Raw genomic sequence first — 25,952 nt, forward strand, 5'->3', positions numbered from 1 at the left:
TATTTTTAACAAAAGGGTCAATCTAAGCACAGGCGGTAGTGCTATAGGTTCAGTGGTATGTCAGAAATATTTGTGCTATTTTAACTTTCACATTTATCAAGTTTGAGAGGAGTAAAACAGTGAACTAATATTTGATGGGTTTTGTGGGGGTTAGATGAATAAACAAGTTGTGGGTGTGTCGAGGCTTGGCCAATCAGAACATGCTCCATGGCGGAATATATGGTTGCTTCAAGTTGTGTTTACGGTAATTTATGTGTTGCCTTGGAATCAACTCCAACTCCAATGTTAGTCCGTTATAGTTTGTTAAATGGCTTATGGACATTTAGCCTACATCATGGAGTGTTTTAATAAGCACGTCCAAAACGGGACCTGCATGGCTAAAATAAAGTGAGTCTGCCTACAATGTATAGATAAAAAGGGAATATCAGCTCACTGTTTTACTCCTCTCAAACTTGATATATTAATACAGCTTAGGTGATTAAGATGTATTTCCAAACGGTCTCAGGAGCCAAACCCTTATCGAGAGTCTTGACTACTTTGCTATTGCAGTGGGCAGGACAAAAACAAAGCCTTCATTGAGAGCAGGGGAGGTTATGCTTGGTTTTTAACCAAATAAACGAAATAGGAAGAAACATTTATTTTTTTATGTTTCTAAATACGAAGTATAAAGGCTACTCATGTTCCAGGCGCAATATTGTCAGTGTGCGTCACCGCTGGATAGGCTGTTTCCGCCTTCCAAATGCATCCCATTACCACATGGGTTTATATTTTATAATCCCTATCAGCGCTGCCTGAAATTGGCACTTTGGATCATGATTTTAAGGACAAACCTCAAATATGTCTACCCTCCCATCTGAGCGCAAGCGAGCTGATATAAGACGGGGTCAATTCCCGAACCTGGCTTTAGGGCTTGGAAATTGCATTTCTCCAGTTTTTACATGACGAAATTTCAAACTAACGTGCGTTTGACACTGGCACCAACTGAAACTAGAGCTCCAAGTGTTAAAATAGATGTACCTTTCAATGACCGGGTATCTCTCCAGAACAGATTTAATTTTGTCAAAATCGATCACTAATATCTCACAATGAGTCTTTGCACGGACGGTCATTGTAGCTTGTTTTCCAAACAAAAATCCAGCCTGAAATGAGATCCAACGAGTATTCAGTGTAACATTCCAAATATGAATAAAAGTAGTCAATCAAAACTTTGCTTGAGGAAATGTCTTTGTAAATATTACCTCCCCGAAATACATTCCTTCACCGTAGAGTCCAACAATTTCAGACAAGTCATCACTTAGAATCTTGAAAATCAAATCAAAGGATTTACTTGTAAAAACAAAAACAAATGTGGGGGGGGGGGGGGGGGGGGGGGGTGAGTAACTGTATAATGTGAATACACATTACATATCATTCATACAAGCATAACTCTTTCATACAAACCTGGCAAGTCCCTCTTCGAATGCAAAATAGTTCTCTGGTAATAGTTTCACTGTACTGGATGATCTCCCCTCTGGGAAAGAAATACATGACAGAGGTTGATGCCAGATCCCGAATGAACGCTTGTCCAGCTTGCTCGAAATAAGGAATCTGTTGAATAAAAATAACTGGTTCTCTTAATTTAAACATAGGTTGATTATGCTGTATAAAACGGATGATGGTTGCGATGAAAGAAGAAATAACTGATGAGCTCAAAAATGACTCAAAAACATAACAGTGCCCTGTTATGATTGTAAATTAAGTTAAAGCTGTATGAAAAATCGATTTCCTTTATAAACAGTCTGCAATGTGTTTTTCTTCCTAACTACAAAATATGTGATATGACTGTCTTTATCAGCATACAGGTACATACAGGTACAAATATGGATACCTTTGACAAGAACCTCCCTCTCTCTTTCATCAGGACAATCTGTTGAAGTTCGATTGGCAAGTCATGCATTAAAAATTGGCCTCCTGGGTATGCTTGACCCCTGAAACATAAAAAATAATAATACATATTTGGTCTATTGAAAGGAATGGCCTCTGAGATATATTTGAAAAACTTTTTAAAAAATTAAAAAAATAAAAAAACTTACTTGTACTTTGACCAAAGAAGACTCATATACTCAGTGACCCTTGTTTGAAGAGATACACTAAGGTCATGGCTTTCCATGAAGTTGGTCATAGCTGAGAGGAGATTCTGAAATGTAACCCTGGAGAAAAGATAGTCTTGCTTAGGAGTTATAAACCAATGCACATCAATACACACGTAAGATTAAAAAACATACAAAAGTAAAAAAGATTTACCTGGCAGCATTCTGACTGGCCAATGTGGCATAGACTTGACTGATAATGTAGTTAAAGACAAACAAGCCAATGAAGCAAACAAACACAGCAGTAAGTCGCTCTTTCATAGTGCTGGGAACAATGTCACCATATCCTGAGAGAGAAATATTCAGTTATGAAACGTTTAAGGCACTGTACTGTTGTATTAACTGAGCAGGGTGGACTTAATCTTACCAATGGTTGTCATGCTTGTTGTGGTCCAATAAACAGAAATCATATAATGATACAAGTTGCTATGGCTGGCTTTCAGTCCTGTGTTCCAGGCCCATGACTCTTCATCACACCTATGGAAAAATGTAATATTTGTCTAAACATCAATTGAAACAGAAGTCATTAACACTTCCAACCCATTGTCTTTTTTTCCCTAAAAGATTGGAGTATTACCTGAAGTCCTTGCAGCCTGTGAGATACATTACTCCAGAGCAGCAGTGCACAGAGAAAATCAGGAGGAAAAGACATTTAGCCGTTCTCAGTTCAAACAGGTTCTTATCCATGTCATTTTCTTTTTTGTCGAAAAACAAACACACCTGGAATGTAAGAACGACAATGACCTCACAATGACCTACATGGTCATAAAAAACGAGGAGATATTAAACTTGTTACCTTCCGAATCCAAATAAGACGATTCCATCGGACATAGCCTAAAACTCTCCAATGTGCTTCTCCACTTGTTGTAAAAGAGAAGAAGTCCAAAGGGACAACAGCCAGGACGTCATAATATAGATTCCAAGATTTTCGATAGTTGCCGAAAATACCCATTATGTCAGCTTGATAGCCTTTGTTAACATAAAAAATAAACCACAATTAACATGCGTGTTTCTATTCACTGAAATGGCATCAGTATCAAACCTGTCAAATAACAGTGAGTGAGTACACTTTTCTATAAAACAACGAAGACCAACACATTACCATCTTTTGTAAAAACTTCTGTGCGGAGGTTCACAAATATGTCGATAATGGCAAAAACATCAACCAATGAGCTGATTGTAAGATAGAACACACCCCATCCTTCATTGTAAAAGCCTGTAAAGCCATTAAAAAAAAACTTCACAAAAAAATGTTCAGTAATTGATTCATTTTAGATTAAGGACTCGCTAACCTTTAGTGGTGGATGCATTTCTTTCAACAAAAGAGTTTACAGTTGTTCTAGTGGTGGTCTGTAAAATCAGGCCATTGAAAAATTACAACACGACTCACCCTTTGTGTCTAGGTTGTTGGTGAAAAAAAGTACCCATGTTTCAATAAAAATTGAAATGGTGATACACCAAAACATAAAAACCTCCCACTTCTGAGCAAAAATGCCATCTGGTCGAATAGTTGTCATCCAAACAGACTGGGGGAAAAAAAAAAAATCAAGACATTAAGCACTCATAGAAGGATATACAGTTGAGGTCAGAAGTTTACATACACCTATGCCAAATACATTTAAACTCAGTTTTTCACAATTCCTGACATTTAATCCTAGTAAAAATTCCCTGTCGTAGATCAGATAGGATCACAACATTATTTTAAGAATTTGAAATGTCAGAATAACATTAGAGAGAATGATTTATTTCAGCTTTTATTTCTGTCATCACATTCCCAGTGGGTCAGAATTTGCATACACTCAATTAGTATTTGGTAGCATTGCCTTTAAATTGTTTAACTTGGGTAAAACGTTTTGGGTAGCCTTCCACAAGCTTCCCACAATAAGTTGGGTGAATTTTGGCCCATTCCTCCTGACAGAGCTGGTGTAACTGAGTCAGGTTTGTAGGCCTCCTTGCTCGCACATGCTTTTTCAGTTCTGCCCACAAATTTTCTGTAGGATTGATGTCAGGGTTTTGTGATGGCCACTCCAATACCTTGACTTTGTTGTCCTCAATACATTTTGACACAACTTAGGATGTATGCTTGGGGTCATTGTCCATTTGGAAGACCCATTTGTGACCTTCCTGACTGATGTGTTGAGATTATGGCCAAACAGTTATATTTTTGTTTCATCAGACCAGAGGACATTTCTCCAAAAAGTACAGTCTGGCTTTTTTATGGCGGTTTTGGAGCAGTGGCTTCTTCCTTGCTGGGCGTCCTTTCAGGTTATGTTGATATAGGACTCGTTTTTACTATGGATATAGATACTTTTGTACCCGTTTCCTCCAGCATCTTCACAAGGTCCTTTGCTGTTGTTCTGGGATTGATTTGCACTTTTCACAACAACTATGTATGTTCATCTCTAGGAGACAGAACGCGTCTCCTTTCTGAGCGGTATGATGGCTGCATGGTCCCATGGTGTTTATACTTGCATACTATTGTTTGTACAGATGAATGTGGTACCTTCAGGCATTTGGAAATTTCTCCCAAGGATGAACCAGACTTATGGAAGTCTACAATTTTATTTCTGAGGTCTTGGCTGATTTATTTTGATTTTCCCATGTCAAGCAAAGAGGCACTGAGTTTGAAGGTAGGCCTTGAAATACATCCAGAGATACACCTCCAATTGACTCAAATGATGTCAATTAGTCTATCAGAAGCTTCTAAAACCATGACATCATTTTCTGGAATTCTCCAAGCTGTTTAAAGGCACAGTCAACTTAGTGTATGTAAACTTTTGACCCACTGGAATTGTGATACAGTGAATTATAAGTGAAATAATCTGTCTGTAAACAATTGTTGGGAAAATTACTTGTGTCATGCACAAAACTTGCCAAAACTATAGTTTGTTAACAAGAAATTAGTGGTGGTTGAACATTTTTTTTAATGACTCCAAGTTTTAATGACTCCAACCTAAGTGTATGTAAACTTCCGACTTCAACTGTACAATCAAATAAATGTTCTCTTATTTCTGAGCAATTTGCTTCGTTCATCTAACCTACCCTTTTCACATCTGTAGATGTTTTAACTGATGAAGAGACATTGTGGGACTGGTTTGCAAGATATTCCATAAACAATGTAAAAATCTTCTGATCCCTTGGCTGAAAAGGAAAATAATGAAATACAATAACATCACGCCAAGTCAAATAGACGTGCAGTACCAGTCAAAGGTTTGGCCACACCTACTCATTCCAGGGTTTTTCTTTATTTTTTACAATTTTCAACATTGTAGAATAATAGTGAAGACATCAAAACTATGAAATAACACATATGGAATCATGTAGCAACCAGTGTTAAACAAATCTAAATATATTTTATATTTTAAATTCTTCAAAGTAGCCACCCTATGCCTTGATGACAGCTTTGCACACTCTTGGCATTCTCTCAACCACCTTCACGAGGTAGTCACCTGGAATGCATTTCAATTAACAGGTGTGCCTTGTTAAAAGTTAATTTGTGGAATTTCCTTCTTAATGCGTTTGAGCCAATCAGTTGTGTTGTGCCAAGGTAGGGGTGGTATACAGAAGATAGCCCTATTTGGTATAAGAGCAAGTCCATATTATGGCAAGAACAGCTAAAACAAGCAAAGAGGTGCTTTGCTGGTGACACTGTCAGTGATTTATTTAGAATTCAAAGCACACTTAACCAGCATGGCTGCCACAGCATTCTGCAGCGATACTCCATACCATCTGGTTTGCACTTAGTGGGACTATCATTTGTTTTCAACAGGACAATGACCCAACACACCTCTGGGCTGTGTAAGGGCTATTTGACCAAGAAGGAGAGTGATGGAGTGCTGCATCAGATGACCTGGCCTCCACAATAACCCGACCTCAACCCAATTGAGATGGTTTGGGATGAGTTGGACCGTTGGAAAACCATTCCAGGTGAAGCAGGTTGAGAGAATGCCAAGAGCATACAAAGCTGTCATCAAGGCAAAGGATGGCTACTTTGAAGAATCTAAAATGTCAAATGTATTTTGATTTGTTGAACATTTTTTTGGTTACTGTAAGAATATTTCAACGATAAATACACAACGCAGAGGACAAGAGGTCAATGGAGTACTAACAGTCAATAGGGTTTTCAGTTCAACATCTGTTAGGAATGTCAGTCCTGAACTTATATACTTATATAACTTATATATACATATGGCACGTGCTTATTGGTCCAACCTGAAATAGGATACTTGTTATTTGGCCATTGGCACAGTTTTATTGCAAGGAATTGTAATTGGTCAATCACAGGCTAGGGCTGGGTTATAAAACTATATTCTGTCCCTTTGTTCTGTGGAGAGAATCACAGGAGAGAATCACAGAGGACAGGGAAGGAACGACCATCTACCATCTACCTCTCAGCATAACTATGATTTATCCTCTTTGAATAACCCTATTTACCTCCCCCTGATTTGCTTTGGGGTCTGTGTTATTAAGTGGCGGCAGGTAGCCTAGTGGTTAGAGCGTTGGACTTGTAACAGCAAGGTTGCAATATTAAATCCCTGAGCTGACAAGGTACAAATCTGTCGTTCTGCCCCTGAACAGGCAGTTAACCCACTGTTCCTAGGCGGTCATTGAAAATAAGAATTTGTTCTTCACTGACTTGCCTAGTTAAATAAAGGTAAAACTGCTAACATTACTATATGATTCCATATGTGTTATTTCATGGTTTTGACATCTTCACTATTATTTTTACAATGTAGAAAATAGTTCAAATAAAGAAAAACCCTTGAATGAGTAGGTGTGTCCGAACTTTTGACTGGTACTGTTCATCGCTGAAGCATCAACACTGGATGAAATGGCTTGTGATAGAACTCATACTTACCAAAAGATTTACACTTAAATCCTTCTGAAAAACCACATTCTGGGGGTTCGATGCCACTCCTAGAGCAAAGGCTTCCCTAATAGGATGCTTAACATTATGCAGCCGTTTTTGAGCTGTTCTTGCGATCTTCAAACCAGCTGTTGAAGATATTTTATTTTGCAATATGACAGTATTTGTAATGTCACAGAAAATACAGATTTCAAAGAACAGATTTCAAGGGATGTACACTACATTAAACAATATGTTCTATCAAAATGTGATTTAAAAAAAAACTATACCTACCTTCTGGGTAATCCGCAAACAATGCAAGAAGATCACTGCGTTCCAACACACAAATTTCACACAATGTTGCTGCACAAATCGTAGTGTTTCTCGGAATTCTGTACATCAGATAAGCCTTGAAGGACAATAATCATATTTTACACACACATGATGCATAAGCCCATGGAATAGCTTACAAACACATTTTTTTTAATATTTTTTTTTATTTTTTAAATAAATACTTCAAAATATCAAAACAGACGTGATGCTCTTTGCCATACCTCTCCAATTAACGATCCAGGTAGCAAACGGGCAACTTTGTCACAATGATTATCTCCTAATACCTGTAAGGAGGGCATAATAATTTGTAAATGAAAGCAATGTTCTAATGAATTCATTTTGAAATATGGAAATCTAAATTTGGTTGGACACTCAATGTTTACAGCATAGGACTATACATTTTCACTTTAGTCTGGTAAAGACTTGGATGATCGATTAAAGTTTTGTACTAACTAGTTTAATCATGTTGAATGAAAAACTGTTACTCATTATGATGGCATCAAAGTGATGACTGCTGATATTCATAGATAAAACTAAATGTACCTGCACCACTCCATGTTCAATGTAGTATGCATTTTGATTGATTTCTCCAGGCTTTGCCAAAATTTGTCCAGGACTGTATGTGTAGGTGTTGAATTTAAGTGACAAAGCCCTTTTGAAGCCATCTTCAGTATCATGAAACAGGGTTGTCTGAAAGAGAATACAAAACATTTAATACTCATTGTCTCAACAGTTCAAGCCTTTGACTTTATCTTAGTACTATAAGGATCATACATGGCTGACCAAACCAAGGTACACATTAAAACAAATCTTACCTTTTTCATCAGAGATTTGTAACAAGCAGAGGATATTTCTGAATGTAGCGCAAAAGGAAGGTCATCCAGTAGGCCAGCGATTACACTGCCTTTGCGATGCGTCCACAGATAATAGTAATATTTATGCACCCATGTTTGAACTTCCTCTGGCAATCCCATTTGTTTCTGGAAAAAGACAAAGAAAAGCTGTTTGTTTTTATCACGATTATTAATTTTTTATACATCCTGAATGCAGATTGGTTATAACTGGATTCTAGACGGTGTCTATTCCACAAGTTACCATTGGCTAAATCTATGACGTTAAAATGCCTATCCACAGTCTAATCAGCCCAGCCAAGCAATTTATTAACTTGATCTCCACTATAAAAAGCATCTAGACATTATCTCACATGTCTTTTAGACTAACATTTCGTTTTTAACAGCAGAGATTTGTATAAACCTTCCTGTCTGTCTCTCCGACATTTGCAACATTGTTTCAATATCCAAATTCGATCTCCAGCTGTCCCATATAAATTAACGTGTCGGGACGAGACAGAGAAAGAAAAGAAATGTCAATTGAAAAATTATAAAACAAAATCTATTGCAGCTTGTTTGCAGCCATTCCAGCTTGAGTTTGAAGTGTGTTAGCTGTGTTGTTGGCTCCTCTGAACAACAGTGTCCTGATGAGTGAGCACATTTTCTATGCCAGGTGAATTCACGCCTCATTAGCTCATTGTTATGGATGTATCCAAATAAACAAATCTACTTTGCTGTTATTCTGGCTGCACTTTTTGCCGTGACTGTAAGTTAGACGTAGTTGGCTAGCCAGCAAGTAAGGGATAAGAACGGTGCCAGCCAGTATGGCAATGGAACACTTAGAACGACTGCCATAGATACAGAACAAAAAGACTGAACACCTGGCTCTAGCGACCGAACCGATAGAACGAACGACCAACAGGCTTGGGTAGCAACCCTAGATTTGTGTCGGGACTATATCTTGTGGAAGGATAAAATAGTATGAATAAATGAATCAAAATAATATTTTTAATTAAAATATGTCAATCATTATTTGAATATTTTGGTAACCTGTTGTATAAAAGTGATAATACCCTCAAAACCGGTGTTTGGAGGACATATTGACAGGGTTCTCCCTAACAACACACGTGCCAATATATCCTCCAAACACCGTCTCCTCGGGCATTATCACTTAATTATGTCAATGGGTGTTGAGATATACCATATAAAGACAAATGGACTCCATTCGATGGCAGAACCTTCCTCTCCGGGCATCCAGATTGCTAATGATGGAGCTCATTCCAGTCGCGATGACTCCAATGAAGGCAAATAAACCAAGCACCATTACCAGTGAGGCAACCATAACCTCCGGGATCTTCATAGCATGTATGTCTCCATAGCTAAGAAAATCTAAATATTATTATACTTTCAGTTCTTTATGAAAAATTACCAGTATTCTAAAGCATTCAATACAAAACACCTGTGCCCATCAAAAACAAACTAATGCAAATACAGAGGAACACAAATGTATGGAGAACGTCACAAAGCATCCATGTGGTTATAGGTAGCCCAGATGGTTAATTTGTGATGTTTAATAGCCTTTGTCTAACATCGCTCACTATATCCAAGTGGTACTGGTAAAAAATGATATATATATTTAAACCCATTAAAAAGCAACTTACTTACCCCACAGAACATAGAGTTATTGCAGACCAGTATAGTGACGTGGCATACAACTCCAAATCTGTTACTCCTGTCAAATTGGTTGAAACTTCCAAGAAAAAAACATTGAATTCAATACATAACAATGACTCATTCATACATGCACCTACAATGATACATTTATTAACATCTTAGTGTTGTCAACATGTTTATCAACACCAATGATGGGATTACATCGTTGATCAACACTTAGGAAACAAATCCCATCTCTGTTTCCAGTCATTAGAGCATGTTTTGCTCTACATCAGGGCTCTATGCTGACTCTTTTTTTCCCCTCCTAGATGAAAATTACAGGTGGCACAGCAAAATATTTCGGCGCATATGTGAGTAAAATGGTTGCACTGTAGAGCCCTGCTCTACAGACATACAGTACCTAGCTAACTACCTCATTTTGCAAAGAAGAAAACTCTAAAACTTACACTCTGGCAACAGCTGTAACCAGTTCTCCTCTTTGGGACACTCCCTTGGATGGCCACCATGAGCAGCTATACACACCTGATTGTACCTAGTATGCAAAAATAAAGAAGATAATACGGAATTCAACTTTAAAATGCAAGTATTTTATCTTTCATCTTGAGACTGAAGGAAAAAACCATGTCATAGTATTACTTGTAAAGGGGCCTTTGAATGGTGGGGGGTTTGAAGGGCCATGTCATTTTGACTAAAAGACCAACTCACCAGGCACACGCAGAGACTTGAACACTGAGGACAACAATAGAAAAGGAATTCAGGACTGCAACATGTATCTTGTTGGTGTCAGGTTCTTTTCCAAAGGACGCTTAATTGAAACAATGAGACAGTATATACAGGTTAAGATTGGATTCATTGGCAGTTTTGGAACAGCAAATAGAATTCTATAATTTTATCTTGTTGTCATTATGTTAATCATTAACATGTACCATTATTTATTTTTTTTAAGGTAGGGCTTTAGGTGGTTTACAAATACAGTAGTGATTAATGTCATCACTATTGTACAATAAAACAATCAAATGAAATCAAGAAACTTACATATTATGTCAAACAGCCGTAAGACTCTTAGACATCGATTGATATGCATAAAATGCAATTCAGGCGAGGCATATCTCAGAGTCTCAAAGGGAAGAACAGCCAACAGGTCCATGATAAACCATGTTCGGAGATATTTTCTCTGCACTGGTTTAGAATCAATTATGACTACACCATTACTTTCATATCCAATGTAAAAGCGTGAGATGATGTTCAACAGGAAGATGACATCCAGGCAGTATCTTATCCCGACAACGACAGGGATACCGGAGTTGAAGAACAGCTAAAAACAAAACAAAAAGGTTAGCTGGACCTGTCTCAGTGATTTTGACCAGATAGGCAGATCATCTGCAGAGATATAGCTCCCCATGCATTCGCCTAAGATTGTACTTTTCTATACCACATATCATATGGCTGTGTACAAAACCAAAATAATCTTATTTTAGCGCATATAAAAATCCGCCAATGGATGTTTTAACAAGGTGGTGCTTCTGAGTACGGCTGTGGGGAGGCACCCTCCTTTGGACTCAGAGATTTTTGAACACTTATAAATGCCATTTCCTGCAATCTAGTGCAAAAAACGGCCTTATATGATATATAAAAGTATAGAAATTATATACAGTGCATTAAAAAAAAAAAAAAATTTACAATCAATATTACCTTACATATATGCTTAGTTGCATTCAAAACAGCTCATAAAACTATTTCACTGGAATGAATACTTGGTAGAACTGTAATACAGAAACCAGCTACCCATCTATATGTACACATAGTGCTGTATTGGTGTGTATTCTCAGAAATAAATGTTATTTTACAGGAAATATTATAGAATTCCTATTATATACTCCAATATTCTACATGCACAATTTATTATGGTATTTGGTTTGCTATAACATTTGATTTAAAGAGACTTTAGGTATCCTACCATAAGCCCTAACACACCTATTGATTCTCTAGTAGCGATGCTAATGCTGGATGTGAGGTAAGTAAATAAAGAAAACGAAACCGTATTTTTTGTCATTGTCTCTCAGGATGAATGGATGGATCACTTTTGTCGATAAAATTAAGTATATTAAAATACTGGGTGTACCGGCCCTTTAAATAGCAGTCGTTTTTACCACATAAATAACAATTATATTTACTTAACATTTCTAAAAATGAAATTATACTATATTCAAATGATCGTAAATCAGCTTTTTAGTACTAGTGTGGGTTGTCCTTTGAAAAGAAAAGTTGCAGATGATTATTTAAGGGAAAAATATATATATTTTGGTTTGACAGAATATGCTAATTTACTGTAATTGTGCTAAAATATCAGTACTTCTTTATAATATTATATACATGTCTAATAATGTTTTGATAAGAATTAAATTGATATTTTGCTGGAGAAATTTAACCACTCTCAAATTCATAGACAGCGCTATGGATGCAAGGACTGACGATAATTGACATCAAAATTCTAGTTTTAACCATGATGGCCATGAGGCCACACACACAGGGTACTTTGTTTACAAATAGAGAAAAAAACAATCTACAGCCTATTTTGGGTTCTTATGGGTTACGATAGTTAAACTAAGATAATGAGGCATAAGTTATAGTTGTCAAGAATCAATGGGTACATATCATTCATTTATAAGTCCAAAAATAGATGTAGCAACTGCAGATTGCCCCTTTAAATCTGACTTTGTAGTGTTGTAGCACAGCACTTGCCCTGATCACTAGCTACGGTTATTCTAGCTAGCTTACACGCAAGGTAATATTGAGCCCCACAGTGGACGGGTCATAAAATACCCATAAAACCCAACGGTCAAACACGGAAATAGTTCCAATAGTTTTTTCACCATTATTTTTGTTCTTTGTGGATTTTAGAAAGTGTTTCGTGTAGGCTTATGTGATGTTTTGATAACTGTGTAAATCTCTCTCGGACAAGGTGACTTACCATGTATATATATATATATATATATATATATATATATATTTACAGTGCCTTGCGAAAGTATTTGGCACCCTTGAACTTTGCGACCTTTTGCCACATTTCAGGCTTCAAACATAAAGATATAAAACTGTATTTTTTTGTGAAGAATCAACAACAAGTGGGACACAATCATGAAGTGGAACAACATTTATTGGATATTTCAAACTTTTTTAACAAATCAAAAACTGAAAAATTGGGCGTGCAAAATTATTCAGCCCCTTTACTTTCAGTGCAGCAAACTCTCTCCAGAAGTTCAGTGAGGATCTCTGAATGATCCAATGTTGACCTAAATGACTAATGATGATAAATACAATCCACCTGTGTGTAATCAAGTCTCCGTATAAATGCACCTGCACTGTGATAGTCTCAGAGGTCCGTTAAAAGCGCAGAGAGCATCATGAAGAACAAGGAACACACCAGGCAGGTCCGAGATACTGTTGTGAAGAAGTTTAAAGCCGGATTTGGATACAAAAAGATTTCCCAAGCTTTAAACATCCCAAGGAGCACTGTGCAAGCGATAATATTGAAATGGAAGGAGTATCAGACCACTGCAAATCTACCAAGACCTGGCCGTCCCTCTAAACTTTCAGCTCATACAAGGAGAAGACTGATCAGAGATGCAGCCAAGAGGCCCATGATCACTCTGGATGAACTGCAGAGATCTACAGCTGAGGTGGGAGACTGTGTCCATAGGACAACAATCAGTCGTATATTGCACAAATCTGGCCTTTATGGAAGAGTGGCAAGAAGAAAGCCATTTCTTAAAGATATCCATAAAAAGTGTTGTTTAAAGTTTGCCACAAGCCACCTGGGAGACACACCAAACATGTGGAAGAAGGTGCTCTGGTCAGATGAAACCAAAATTGAACTTTTTGGCAACAATGCAAAACGTTATGTTTGGCGTAAAAGCAACACACCATCCCCACTGTCAAACATGGTGGTGGCAGCATCATGGTTTGGGCCTGCTTTTCTTCAGCAGGGACAGGGAAGATGGTTAAAATTGATGGGAAGATGGATGGAGCCAAATACAGGACCATTCTGGAAGAAAACCTGATGGAGTCTGCAAAAGACCTGAGACTGGGACGGAGATTTGTCTTCCGACAAGACAATGATCCAAAACATAAAGCAAAATCTACAATGGAATGGTTCAAAAATAAACATATCCAGGTGTTAGAATGGCCAAGTTAAAGTCCAGACCTGAATCCAATCGAGAATCTGTGGAAAGAACTGAAAACTGCTGTTCACAAATGCTCTCCATCCAACCTCACTGAGCTCGAGCTGTTTTGCAAGGAGGAATGGGAAAAAATGTCAGTCTCTCGATGTGCAAAACTGATAGAGACATACCCCAAGCGACTTACAGCTGTAATCGCAGCAAAAGGTGGTGCTACAAAGTATTAACTTAAGGGGGCTGAATAATTTTGCACGCCCAATTTTTCAGTTTTTGATTTGTTAAAAAAGTTTGAAATATCCAATAAATGTCGTTCCACCTCATGATTGTGTCCCACTTGTTGTTGATTCTTCACAAAAAAATACAGTTTTATATCTTTATGTTTGAACCCTGAAATGTGGCAAAAGGTCGCAAAGTTCAAGGGGGCCGAATACTTTCGCAAGGCACTGTATATATATACTGAACAAAAATATAAACACAACATGTAAAGTGTTGGTCCCATGTCTCATGAGCTGAAATAAAAGATCACAGAAATTTTCCATACGCACAAAAAGCATATTTCTCTCAAATTTTGTGCACACATTTGTTTACATCCGTTAGTGAGCATTTCTTCATTGCCAAGATAGTCCATCCACCTGATAGGAGTGGAATATCAATAAGCTGATTAAACAGCATGATCATTACACAGGTGCACTTTCTTCTGGGGACAATAAAAGGCCACTCTAAAATGTGCAATTTTGTCACACAACACTATGCCACAGATATCTCAAGTTTTGAGGGATCGTGCAATTGGCATGCGACTGCAGGAATGTCCACCAGAGATGTTGCCAGAGAACTGAATGTTAATTTCTCTATCATAAGCCGCTTCCAACGTCATTTTAGAGAATTTGACATAATAAGTCCAACCACGTGTAACCACTCCAGCCCAGGACCTCCACATGCGGCTTCTTCACCTGCGGGATCGTCTGAGACCAGACATCCAGCCAGCTGATGACAATGAAGAGTATTTATGTCTGTCATATGGCCCTTTTGTGGGGAAAAACTAATTGGGTGGGCCTATGCCCTCCGAGGACCGCCCATGGATCCGTCCCTTATATGAACTGTAACTCAGTAAAATCGTTGAAATTGTTGCATGCTGCATTTATATTTTTGTTCAGTATATATTAGCGTAAAAATAGACATCATGGAAGACGACGAATCCTGCACGTCACCTCTAGCTGACACCTTACCTCTAGCTGACACCTTTACTGTCAGCTAGCTAGCTACTAGCTACCTTGACTCCCTTTCTAGGGAGTTTTTCCTAGCCACCGTGCTTCTACACCTGCATTGCTTGCTGTTGGGGGTTTTAGGCTGGGTATTCTGTACAGCACTTTGAGATATCAGTTGATGTAAGAAGGGCAAAAATGAAATATTTATTGAACACTAATGTACAGTCCCATATTTTTTTTTAGGCATTTGGTCTTGTCTCGTACTGTGGTAGACACATATGTATAAATGTGCCATGAATACTAGGTACGTTTTCTGCAAAGAAGCTATATAGCTAGCTTGCTACCTACCTACATGATATTAGCGACACCCTTATTTTACCAGATCCTCTTCTCCTTTAGCCGGTGGAGGTCGTTATTTAATCCCTTATAATTTCTGGCAACAATATGAACCAGGTGAAATCTATTTCAATTCATGGTGTCAGAACACACCACTGTATTAAAGCAATTCAGAACTAACTTGTTGACATGTTCTGTTGCAGATTCAAAGCCAGATTAACTCATTGCAGAATGTATCCAAAATCATGAATAAATTAAGCATATTTATTTGACAGGAATGCACTTAGTCACCCATCAATAAAATCAAACACCTGCACTCCAACAATTACATTGTTTTAAAGAAATATAAATAGTAAACAATGCATACATATGACTTTTAGACATAACATATAAACATCTGAATTTAAGTATTAATTCAATGATTTATTAATCAATACCACAAACCTGTGACATTGATGAGCACCATATGAACTGTTATTACTATCCAATAGCGCACAGATTCTTCTGCTTTTCCAGTTTAGGAATTAGACAAGAACAAATAACACAACATATAAAACAGCATATTGTGTTTTTGGTGGGCGAGTTACATATGGAAAAACTGGATGCGTGAGGTAGGTTTATATAAAATACTAGGTCAACTCCAGCAGAATGAGGAACACATTTAACAGACTCAAAACAAGGAAGCCATGCCTAAACTCAGCTATATCAACACCCTTCTGGTCAATTTAACAAGTCCATGTTGCTGCTGTCAATTCTGAGCAGCACATTTACCACTACATTCAGTCTGAACCCCAGAATAAGCAGGACATCGTTACACGGCTGAGAAAAAGGTAGCAAAAACAGTACCCCGCAACACTTAAAATTGTTAGTGAGTCTAGATGTTATCAAATCAGGAGAAGAACAAGTGAAGGAAGCAGCATAGGCAAAATGGGTGAAGGTAGGATAGGTTTATAGAGGTTTATAGTGTCCGAAGTTAAGGGACCATAGGGCATAGTGTGGAATAAGAGGCAGCTAGAGATGGTTGGTCATGGAATCAAAAATAAAATAGGGTGCTGGTGTGCTTTCTGCACCCCTTTTAGGTCGATGTCACAAATATCCAGCCCATGTCCAGTCATACTCGGGGTCCAGGCGTGTCCCTTGACGTTAGTCCGTCTGTTGCAGCATTCAAATCGTGGTCATCGTGTGTCTGTGAGTCACAACATTAAAAATTATGATTGATCACAGCATTTCCACAAATTGAGCCATAGACAATACAACTTAAGCATTGAGGACAGCATTTTGTTGACAACATGGTGGTTTACAATGTCTACTGTGTGTGAACGATGAAAGAATGTTACTTACTCTCAAAGTGCTGCTTGAATATCTTCTGGTCTGCATCTATAAAGGTCAAGTACAAAATGGAGGAAGTAAATAATCTATGGCTTAGATTTGAATTCAAAGTAGACAAAAATGACAAACTAAGCAATACGATGGAACAAACTACTACACATATGAAAGATTGTACCACACAGGCCAGTACAATAGCCTACACATGGAGAGGAACCTAAAGGCACATACAGTACCAACCAATACTACTCACCTGACAGACAAGGCAGGTGTTGGACCAGTGCTGCCATGGCTGCAGTCTTCTGGTTCGCAGCTGCTCCCTTCTTCTTAACAGCCACCGCCATGGAATCAGTCAACAAGTTCAACTTGAGAGTGGAGCATGCGTTATATATATCAAACATTATCAAGAATTATCAAGAATGCCTAGCCCTAGCTTCACCATATAAGTTAGCTAGCTAGATAACTAGCAAGCTAGAATGTTGGTTTATAAGCCAAAGAAAGCTAAACTTGTTTTATTAATTTCTCATGCATTTAAATGGCTGGAAAAATAGACGGTTTATGTAGCCATCTAGCCAAGCTAATGTTGCTAACCATGAGCTAGCTAGCTAGATAATAGGCATTTTCAATTTAAAAATTGCCCAAGACAGTTAACAGAATTGTCAATTTAAACAACTTGAACCAATTTAATAATTACAAAATGTAGCTAACATTAGATAGTTAATCCAGATATTCTTACCTTTGCCTCGATTTGGCAGTCTCATCCTGATCTTCATGGCACTGGTCAGTGACGTGAAGCTTGAGACAGGCATTTGTAGTTCTGTATGATAGCCACATTAGCAGCTAATTAGAATGTAATTTTTGGGTGGGTAAATACAGGCGATTATATTGATAATAAAAGTCACCTTGTCCGAGAGAGATTTACACGCTTATCAAAACTTCACGCCTGGGTAAGCCTACACAAAACAGAGCACTTATTCAAAGTGTTTCTAAAATCCACTATGGATAAAATGAATGGTTGAAAAACGATTGGAACCACTTTCGTGTTTGACCACTAGGTTTTTATTATGACTCATACTGTGGTAGACTTAAATGAAGGATACGTATATACCCACAGTTATGTTGCCTATTGGATCACTCCAATATGGTATCGTTCCGTGCGGCAGGATACATTCCAAGTAAGGATTTCAGATTAGTCCCATGTACTGGGTAGTGCTGAGGCTGACCCCCTTAAATAGCTGCCACCGCACTACTTCCACCTCGTGTCTTTTTACGTAGATCACAGACAAAGAGGATTGGATTGATCCAATAGTGCACATAACCGTGGTTACATACGTAACCTTCGTTATGTAGCACTATATTGGATCACGCCAATATGGTATCACAATACCAGATTAATTTGTGAACTAGGTAAGGGTCAGACAGAGAGCAAAGTCCCGTAGAGCTGAGCTCAGGGCAGTCATAGTTGCAGTGTCCCTCCGTCCCCAATCAGTTAAGCGGAGGCAACAACCAGCACAGCCATCCCCACCTCATTGGCAGGGGCAACATTGACTAGATAGTACCTAGAAAAGGTGCTAGACGATGCCCAACTGGCCAAGGTGCAAATGTTACTGAGAGGAACTCCTCGGAGCAGGGCCCATGATGTAGCTAATCCTTTAGTAGAATGCGCCCCTACAGAAGAGGTCAGAGGCCGTTGGCCAGCCGATATGCTGTAGTAATAGTTTCCACAATCCAATGTGAGTCTCTCTGTATCGATAGCAAACGAAAAGCCAATCAGACTGCTGTATTGCCTGTGTCTGTGTAATGGGGCCCTGACCGGGCACAGCACACTTGGCGAAAAACACCCAGCTCACCCACAGCAGAAAGGCATATGCGGACAAATGTAAGGGCCGGTTCACATGTCTATCAGACAGGATCTTGGGCAAGAATGAGGGGCCCGAGCAGGCCATTGCTGGACAGAAACGTTGATTTTCCTTTATACATTTGGAGAGCAATGGGTAGCCACCCATGGCTCCCTCTTGGCCGTCGTCATGGCATGCCAAGATAGCAGCTAGATACACTCTCAATGTGGATGCCGCTCGGCCTACATTGAGCAGTAACTGAAAACCGTCAGAACGTTTGCACATATGACTCTCACAACCAGGTACAGAATATGCCCCACCAAATTTGACATGACGCATTGGTAGAAGGAGCCATGACGCTCCGCAATGTGTTCACCACATAAACTCTACAGTGGAAAGTCTGCACATTGTAGTTATCGGAGACACATGGAATTGTTGTTCAATTTAAATGTTTGAATATAAAATTATTGGTGAAGAGATACAATGTAATTTTAGCTTCCAAATGAGAGATTTGGGTTTTCATAAGGTTAGGGCTCTGCTCAATCAGTGGCCCGCCCCTGTGAAGAGACATGGGTTATAAAACTTTTCAGACACACCCTTCTTGCTCCACTATATAAAGCCTTGACGAAAATGTAACCTCCTGTTCCGAGGATGTGAGAACAACGGTCCGATGTCAGAATGGTTCAGATAACAACTACAGAACGAAGACAAACTCAGCATGAGCTTTGAACTCTTATTCACTACAGAAGTGATACCTCCTAGCCGTTGAGTTAGCAACACCAGCTGCAAACGTAGGCTAGGAAAGAATAGACAGAGTATCCCGTCTACCACACAACGACGTTACTACAACGTATCCAATTTACCAACAGAGACATTCTTCAAAGGACTCGGTTGGGCAACATGGCCTTCCATCTACCATCAACCTACCGAAGCGCAGCTCAGAGTAAATATTTATTGCATTTTCCAATTTTGTATTGCTGATTCAACTTGTTAGCCAGGGTTCGTGAAGATAACCAAGAATTTACAACTTTCAGATGAGACTGAATTAAGGTGACGATTAATATTGACTGCTATTGATGTAAAATATTACTAGGTCTTTAAGAGTTTATTCGGAAGATAACAGCTCTATAAATATTATTTTGTGGTGCCCCGACTCTCTAGTTAATTACATTTACATGATGAGCTCAATCAGGTAATATTAATTACGGAGAAAGGATTTTATAGAATAGCATGTCATATCACTTAATTCGACAAAGACACGACACACTCACAGAAGTTCCAAAAGAATAAAGACATTTAAAATGTCATTATGTTTGTATACAGTGTTGTAACAATGTACAAATGGTTACAGTACAAAAGGGAAAATAAACAGAAATATGGGTTGTATTTACAATGGTGTTTGTTCTTCACTGGTTGCCCTTTTCTTGTGGTAACAGGTCACAAATCTTGCTGCTGTGATGGCATTGGTGGCCCATCACGATGACCCTGTCTAGCGTAGCTGTGATCAGAGGAAATGGTGGGAACACGTAAAGCTTCGTTGCCAGTCAATCGTGAGTGAGCACCACCTGAGGGTGTCCGAGAGCATGTCCACTGCATTGTTCAGGACCCCGGGGATATGTGCTGCTTGCAGTAATGAAAAGCAGTTCTGGGCCCATGGCAAGAGCCATTGGACCAGGAAATGCTGTCCTACCAGGTTGGGCTGGAACTGTTGGAGAGCTATGTGAACCACCCTGAGCTCCAACACATTGAATTGTTGACCACTCCATGGCGTGCTCCAGTGTAGGCCATTCCTCTGAACATGGCACCCCAACCCATCAAAGAGCGTCAGGGCACATCAGCTCTCTGCGGAGAACTCTGATCAGGAAGGAGCGGGATAGCGAACACAGACACATCACCAACAGCCATTTTTTTTTTACACCTTTATTTCATCTTTATTTAACTAGGCAAGTCATTCTTATTTTCAATGACGGCCGAGGAACGGTGGGTTAACTGCCTCGTTCAGGGGCAGAAAGACCGATTTCCACCTTGTCAGCTCGGGGGATTCAATCTTGCAACCTTACAGTTAACTTGTCCAACGCAATAACGACCTGCCTCTCTCTCTCGTTGCACTCCACAAGGAGACTTACTGCCTGTTACGCAAATGCAGTAAGCCAAGGTAAGCTAGCTAGCATTAAATGCTAGCTAGCATTAAACTTATCTTATAAAAAACAATCAATCATAATCACTAGTTAACTACACATGGTTGATGATATTACTAGATCTTATCTAGCGTGTCCTGTGTTGCATATAATCTGACTGAATACAAGTATCTGACTGAGCGTTGGTAGGCAGAAGCAGGCGCGTAAACATTCATTCAAACAGCACTGTCGTGCGTTTTGCCAGCAGCTCTTCATTGTGCGTCAAGCATTGCGCTGTTTATGACTTCAAACCTATCAACTCCAGAGATGAGGCTGGTGTGACCGAAGTGAAATGGCTGGCTAGTTAGCGCGCGCTAATAGCGTTTCAAACTTCACTCGCTCTGAGCCTTGGGGTGGTTGTTTCCCTTGCTCTGCATGGGTAAAGCTGCTTCGATGTGGTGGCTGTTGTCGTTGTGTTGCTGGTTCGAGGCCAGGGAGGAGCGAGGAGAGGGAAGGAAGCTATACTGTTACACTGGCAACACTAAAGTGCCTATAAGAACATCCAATAGTCAAAGATTAATGAAATACAAATGGTATAGAGGGAAATAGTCCTATAATAACCACAACCTAAAACTTCTTACCTGGGCATATTGAAGACTCATGTTAAAAGGAACCACCAGCTTTCATATGTTCTCATGTTCTGAGCAAGGAACTAATATGTTAGCTTTCTTACATGGCACATATTGCACTTTTATATTCTTCTCCAACACTTTGTTTTTGCATTATTTAAACCAAATTGAGCATGTTTCATTATCTACTTGAGGCTAAATAGATTTTATTGATGTATTATACTAAGTTAAAATAAGTGTTAATTCAGTATTGTTGTAATTGTCATTATTACAAATACATTTTTTTTTTTTTACATACAGTGCCTTGCGAAAGTATTCGGCCCCCTTGAACTTTGCGACCTTTTGCCACATTTCAGGCTTCAAACACAAAGATATAAACCTGTATTTTTTTGTGAAGAATCAACAACAAGTGGGACACAATCATGAAGTGGAACGACATTTATTGGATATTTCAAACTTTTTTAACAAATCAAAAACTGAAAAATTGGGCGTGCAAAATTATTCAGCCCCTTTACTTTCAGTGCAGCAAACTCTCTCCAGAAGTTCAGTGAGGATCTCTGAATGATCCAATGTTGACCTAAATGACTAATGATGATAAATTACAATCCACCTGTGTGTAATCAAGTCTCCGTATAAATGCACCTGCACTGTGATAGTCTCAGAGGTCCGTTAAAAGCGCAGAGAGCATCATGAAGAACAAGGAACACACCAGGCAGGTCCAAGATACTGTTGTGAAGAAGTTTAAAGCCGGATTTGGATACAAAAAGATTTCCCAAGCTTTAAACATCCCAAGGAGCACTGTGCAAGCGATAATATTGAAATGGAAGGAGTATCAGACCACTGCAAATCTACCAAGACCTGGCCGTCCCTCTAAACTTTCAGCTCATACAAGGAGAAGACTGATCAGAGATGCAGCCAAGAGGCCCATGATCACTCTGGATGAACTGCAGAGATATACAGCTGAGGTGGGAGACTGTGTCCATAGGACAACAATCAGTCGTATATTGCACAAATCTGGCCTTTATGGAAGAGTGGCAAGAAGAAAGCCATTTCTTAAAGATTTCCATAAAAAGTGTTGTTTAAAGTTTGCCACAAGCCACCTGGGAGACACACCAAACATGTGGAAGAAGGTGCTCTGGTCAGATGAAACTAAAATTAAACTTTTTGGCAACAATGCAAAACGTTATGTTTGGCGTAAAAGCAACACAGCTCATCACCCTGAACACACCATCCCCACTGTCAAACATGGTGGTGGCAGCATCATGGTTTGGGCCTGCTTTTCTTCAGCAGGGACAGGGAAGATGGTTAAAATTGATGGGAAGATGGATGGAGCCAAATACAGGACCATTCTGGAAGAAAACCTGATGGAGTCTGCAAAAGACCTGAGACTGGGACGGAGATTTGTCTTCCAACAAGACAATGATCCAAAACATAAAGCAAAATCTACAATGGAATGGTTCAAAAATAAACATATCCAGGTGTTAGAATGGCCAAGTCAAAGTCCAGACCTGAATCCAATCGAGAATCTGTGGAAAGAACTGAAAACTGCTGTTCACAAATGCTCTCCATCCAACCTCACTGAGCTCGAGCTGTTTTGCAAGGAGGAATGTGAAAAAATGTCAGTCTCTCGATGTGCAAAACTGATAGAGACATAACCCAAGCGACTTACAGCTGTAATCGCAGCAAAAGGTGGCGCTACAAAGTATTAACTTAAGGGGGCTGAATAATTTTGCACGCCCAATTTTTCCGTTTTTGATTTGTTAAAAAAGTTAGAAATATCCAATAAATGTCGTTCCACTTCATGATTGTGTCCCACTTGTTGTTGATTCTTCACAAAAAAATACAGTTTTATATCTTTGTGTTTGAAGCCTGAAATGTGGCAAAAGGTCGCAAAGTTCAAGGGTGCCGAAAACTTTCGCAAGGCACTGTAAATCGTCCGATTAATCGGTATCTGCTTTTTTGGTCCTCCAATAATCGGTATCGGCGTTGAAAAATCATAATCGGTGAACCTCTAGCGGTAACAGTGTCCATAACGCAATGGGAGAGCCCGGTTGGATAGGCTGTGGCCCAGAACTCTTTCACCATAGTAAAAGAAAACTGATAAAACTTTCGTATTGGCTCTGTCTGCGAAAAGTAAGTGTCCATTGCCCCAGCCGTGCACAACAAACTGAGGGAAGCCCCTAGTTCACCCGCAACAGAAAGAGGGGCATATGTGGATAATTGTAATGGCCGATTAACATGTCTGTCAGATAGAACCCTTGGCCAGAATGAGGGGTTAGGATGTAGGTTGAAACACTCTTCATCTGAACTCATTCGGAAACATTCAGTCAACCAGGGCTTCAACACCAGAAGACCCTGAGACATTAAAAGGCACGAGAACTATAGCCGTGGCCGGCATCAGAATTAGAGTTTGTAGCCTTCCATTACTGTGTTCAGGACCCATGGGGACTCCACTTGCCGCTCTCAGTTTGGCCTTTGGGCCTGTGAGAAGCTGCCAATGCCAGCGACAAGCACCCCAGGATGACTGCCGACTGTCACCCTTCTTAGACACAGTCCACTGCATTTCTCAACGTCGAAACGCCATACTGGAAATTGACATTTCTCTCTGTGTGAAGAAAAGGGTAGTGTATACCCTGCAGTATAACAGAAACATATGGCAACTCCAGCTACACACTGCATTTACCAGTAGTGTCATCTAGAGGTTATGTGAGTTTCTAAGGGAAACTAGGATAGTTACTGTCTGTACTGTAAAGTAGTGTAAGAGAACTATAGCTCAATCAATCAATGTATTTATAGTCATTTTTACATCAGCCGATGTCACAAAGTGCTGTACAGAAACTCAGCCTAAAACCCCAAACAGCAAGCAATGCAGAAAAAGAAGCATGGTGGATAGAAAACAACTCCCTAGAAAGGCTTGAACCTCAGAAGAACCCTAGAGAAGAACCAGTCTCTGAGGGGTGGCAAGTCCTCTCATAGATGACCAGCAGGATCAGATAATAATAGCTAACCCAGATATACACTGAAACAGTGTAATAGATATGAGCTGTGATTTTCCAAGTAAAACTAGCTAGCATAGTCACTGTATGTACTGTAAAGTAGTGTAACAGAAAAACTATTGCGCACCAACCCAGCTACACACTGTGTGAAAAACAGAAGTGTAATACAACTGTAATGTGAGTTTTCAATGGAAACTACTATAGTTACGTCTGTACTGTAAAGTAGAGCAACAGAAAAAACATAGTAAATCCAGCTACACACTGTGCAATGCCGCAGTGTATATATCTGAAAAGTAGTTACTGTCTGTCCTGTAAAGTAATGCAACAGAACTATAGTACACACAGCTACACACAAACCCTTAGTATAATACAGCTGAGATGTGAGTTTCCAAGGGAACAGTGAACAGACAAGTCACTGTTGTCACTGGCAGTACTGGCCGACAAAACAGAGTATCGCCAAGGTTTGTACACTGTCACAAGTAATAAAAACAGGGGAAAAACCCAAACGAGATAGCTGGCATGAGCCAAACCGAGTGGGGGGGGGGGGGGGGGGCAGCAGAGCACCCTGATGGAGAAGCTGCTCCATGCGGGCATACTTGTTTGTGCGTTTGTACACTCTTAACATAAAGCTCTTACTAAGCAAATACTCTCTGGGATAAACTGGAAAAATGAAGGAGGTGGAAGTATTTAAGGGGTCAGCCGCAGCACTACCCCGTACACTGGACTGATCTGAAATCCTTACTCACTCTAAATGTGTCCTGTCGCGCGGAAGGATACCATATTGGAGTGATCCAAGATAACAGTAGTGCTGCATACTGACAACATAGCTACATAAATATTTCACAAGGAAGAACATAGCTAACGTTTGCCTACCTCAAATAAAGACACTGTCACAGCCACCAACGATGTTAGGGCGATGAATAAATTCCATATTCGTACAATGTTCTGTTTCGGAGAAATTATGTTGACCTCATTTTTTTTCAAAACAGTTGTCGGGCATTCCTCCTTGATATTGTACATTTCCTCGAACCCCATTGTCAAGGGACGGTTGGTATGGTATCTGTAAAAATCCGACAGAAAAAAAACAGGATTTATCCATCTGTTTTTACTAACGTTAGCTAGTTAGCTAATTTAGTTAGATTGCATTAGTTAAAGAAAACTAGTTAGCTATCTTCATAAAAACGTACCAGATGTTGAATTCAAGACATTTTCGTTTGTATCTTCTATATAACTACCGTTTCTTCAATGTTTCTCTGAAAAAAATAGGGTAAATGTAGCTAACGTTAGCGAGCTAGCTATAAGATGTGACGGAATCCGTGTTTCAGAAAAAAATCCGTTGGCGATGCTCTCCTCGCTATTCCTAACAGTTGTTTGAGCGCGCGACTAAGGCTTTTTGAAATGTGCAGGTGCACCGTGCAGGATGGCTGTGACAGGAGCTTTTCAAATTATACACACCAGATACACACCAACTTGAATTACTCCATGTGAAGCTTTAAACATTGATTCATCTGAAAC

At 39.3% G+C, this 25,952-nt stretch overlaps 1 protein-coding gene across 1 annotated transcript in view; it reads right to left on the bottom strand.

Annotated features, from left to right (window-relative positions):
* LOC139419811 (cyclic nucleotide-gated potassium channel) overlaps positions 1-25,750 on the bottom strand; it is a 34,613-nt gene extending 8,863 nt beyond the window's left edge. Inside the window, exons 1-24 of the mRNA XM_071169796.1 lie at positions 25,625-25,750; positions 25,311-25,497; positions 10,848-11,127; positions 10,518-10,617; positions 10,259-10,344; positions 9,804-9,888; positions 9,340-9,517; positions 8,124-8,288; positions 7,852-7,998; positions 7,530-7,592; positions 7,270-7,384; positions 6,988-7,124; positions 5,172-5,270; positions 3,520-3,655; positions 3,232-3,345; positions 2,926-3,098; positions 2,707-2,849; positions 2,497-2,606; positions 2,284-2,416; positions 2,073-2,189; positions 1,868-1,967; positions 1,441-1,587; positions 1,239-1,301; positions 1,018-1,139 (exon numbers count right to left, since the gene is read on the bottom strand). Coding sequence (XP_071025897.1) covers positions 1,018-1,139; positions 1,239-1,301; positions 1,441-1,587; positions 1,868-1,967; positions 2,073-2,189; positions 2,284-2,416; positions 2,497-2,606; positions 2,707-2,849; positions 2,926-3,098; positions 3,232-3,345; positions 3,520-3,655; positions 5,172-5,270; positions 6,988-7,124; positions 7,270-7,384; positions 7,530-7,592; positions 7,852-7,998; positions 8,124-8,288; positions 9,340-9,517; positions 9,804-9,888; positions 10,259-10,344; positions 10,518-10,617; positions 10,848-11,127; positions 25,311-25,472 — 2,975 coding nt within the window. The 5' untranslated portion in view covers positions 25,473-25,497; positions 25,625-25,750. The remainder of the gene's footprint in view (positions 1-1,017; positions 1,140-1,238; positions 1,302-1,440; positions 1,588-1,867; positions 1,968-2,072; positions 2,190-2,283; positions 2,417-2,496; positions 2,607-2,706; positions 2,850-2,925; positions 3,099-3,231; positions 3,346-3,519; positions 3,656-5,171; positions 5,271-6,987; positions 7,125-7,269; positions 7,385-7,529; positions 7,593-7,851; positions 7,999-8,123; positions 8,289-9,339; positions 9,518-9,803; positions 9,889-10,258; positions 10,345-10,517; positions 10,618-10,847; positions 11,128-25,310; positions 25,498-25,624) is intronic.
* Positions 25,751-25,952: the final 202 nt, after the last annotated feature.

Source organism: Oncorhynchus clarkii, chromosome 10, assembly GCF_045791955.1.
Source record: "Oncorhynchus clarkii lewisi isolate Uvic-CL-2024 chromosome 10, UVic_Ocla_1.0, whole genome shotgun sequence".
In the NCBI taxonomy this organism is placed as follows: domain Eukaryota; kingdom Metazoa; phylum Chordata; class Actinopteri; order Salmoniformes; family Salmonidae; genus Oncorhynchus; species Oncorhynchus clarkii.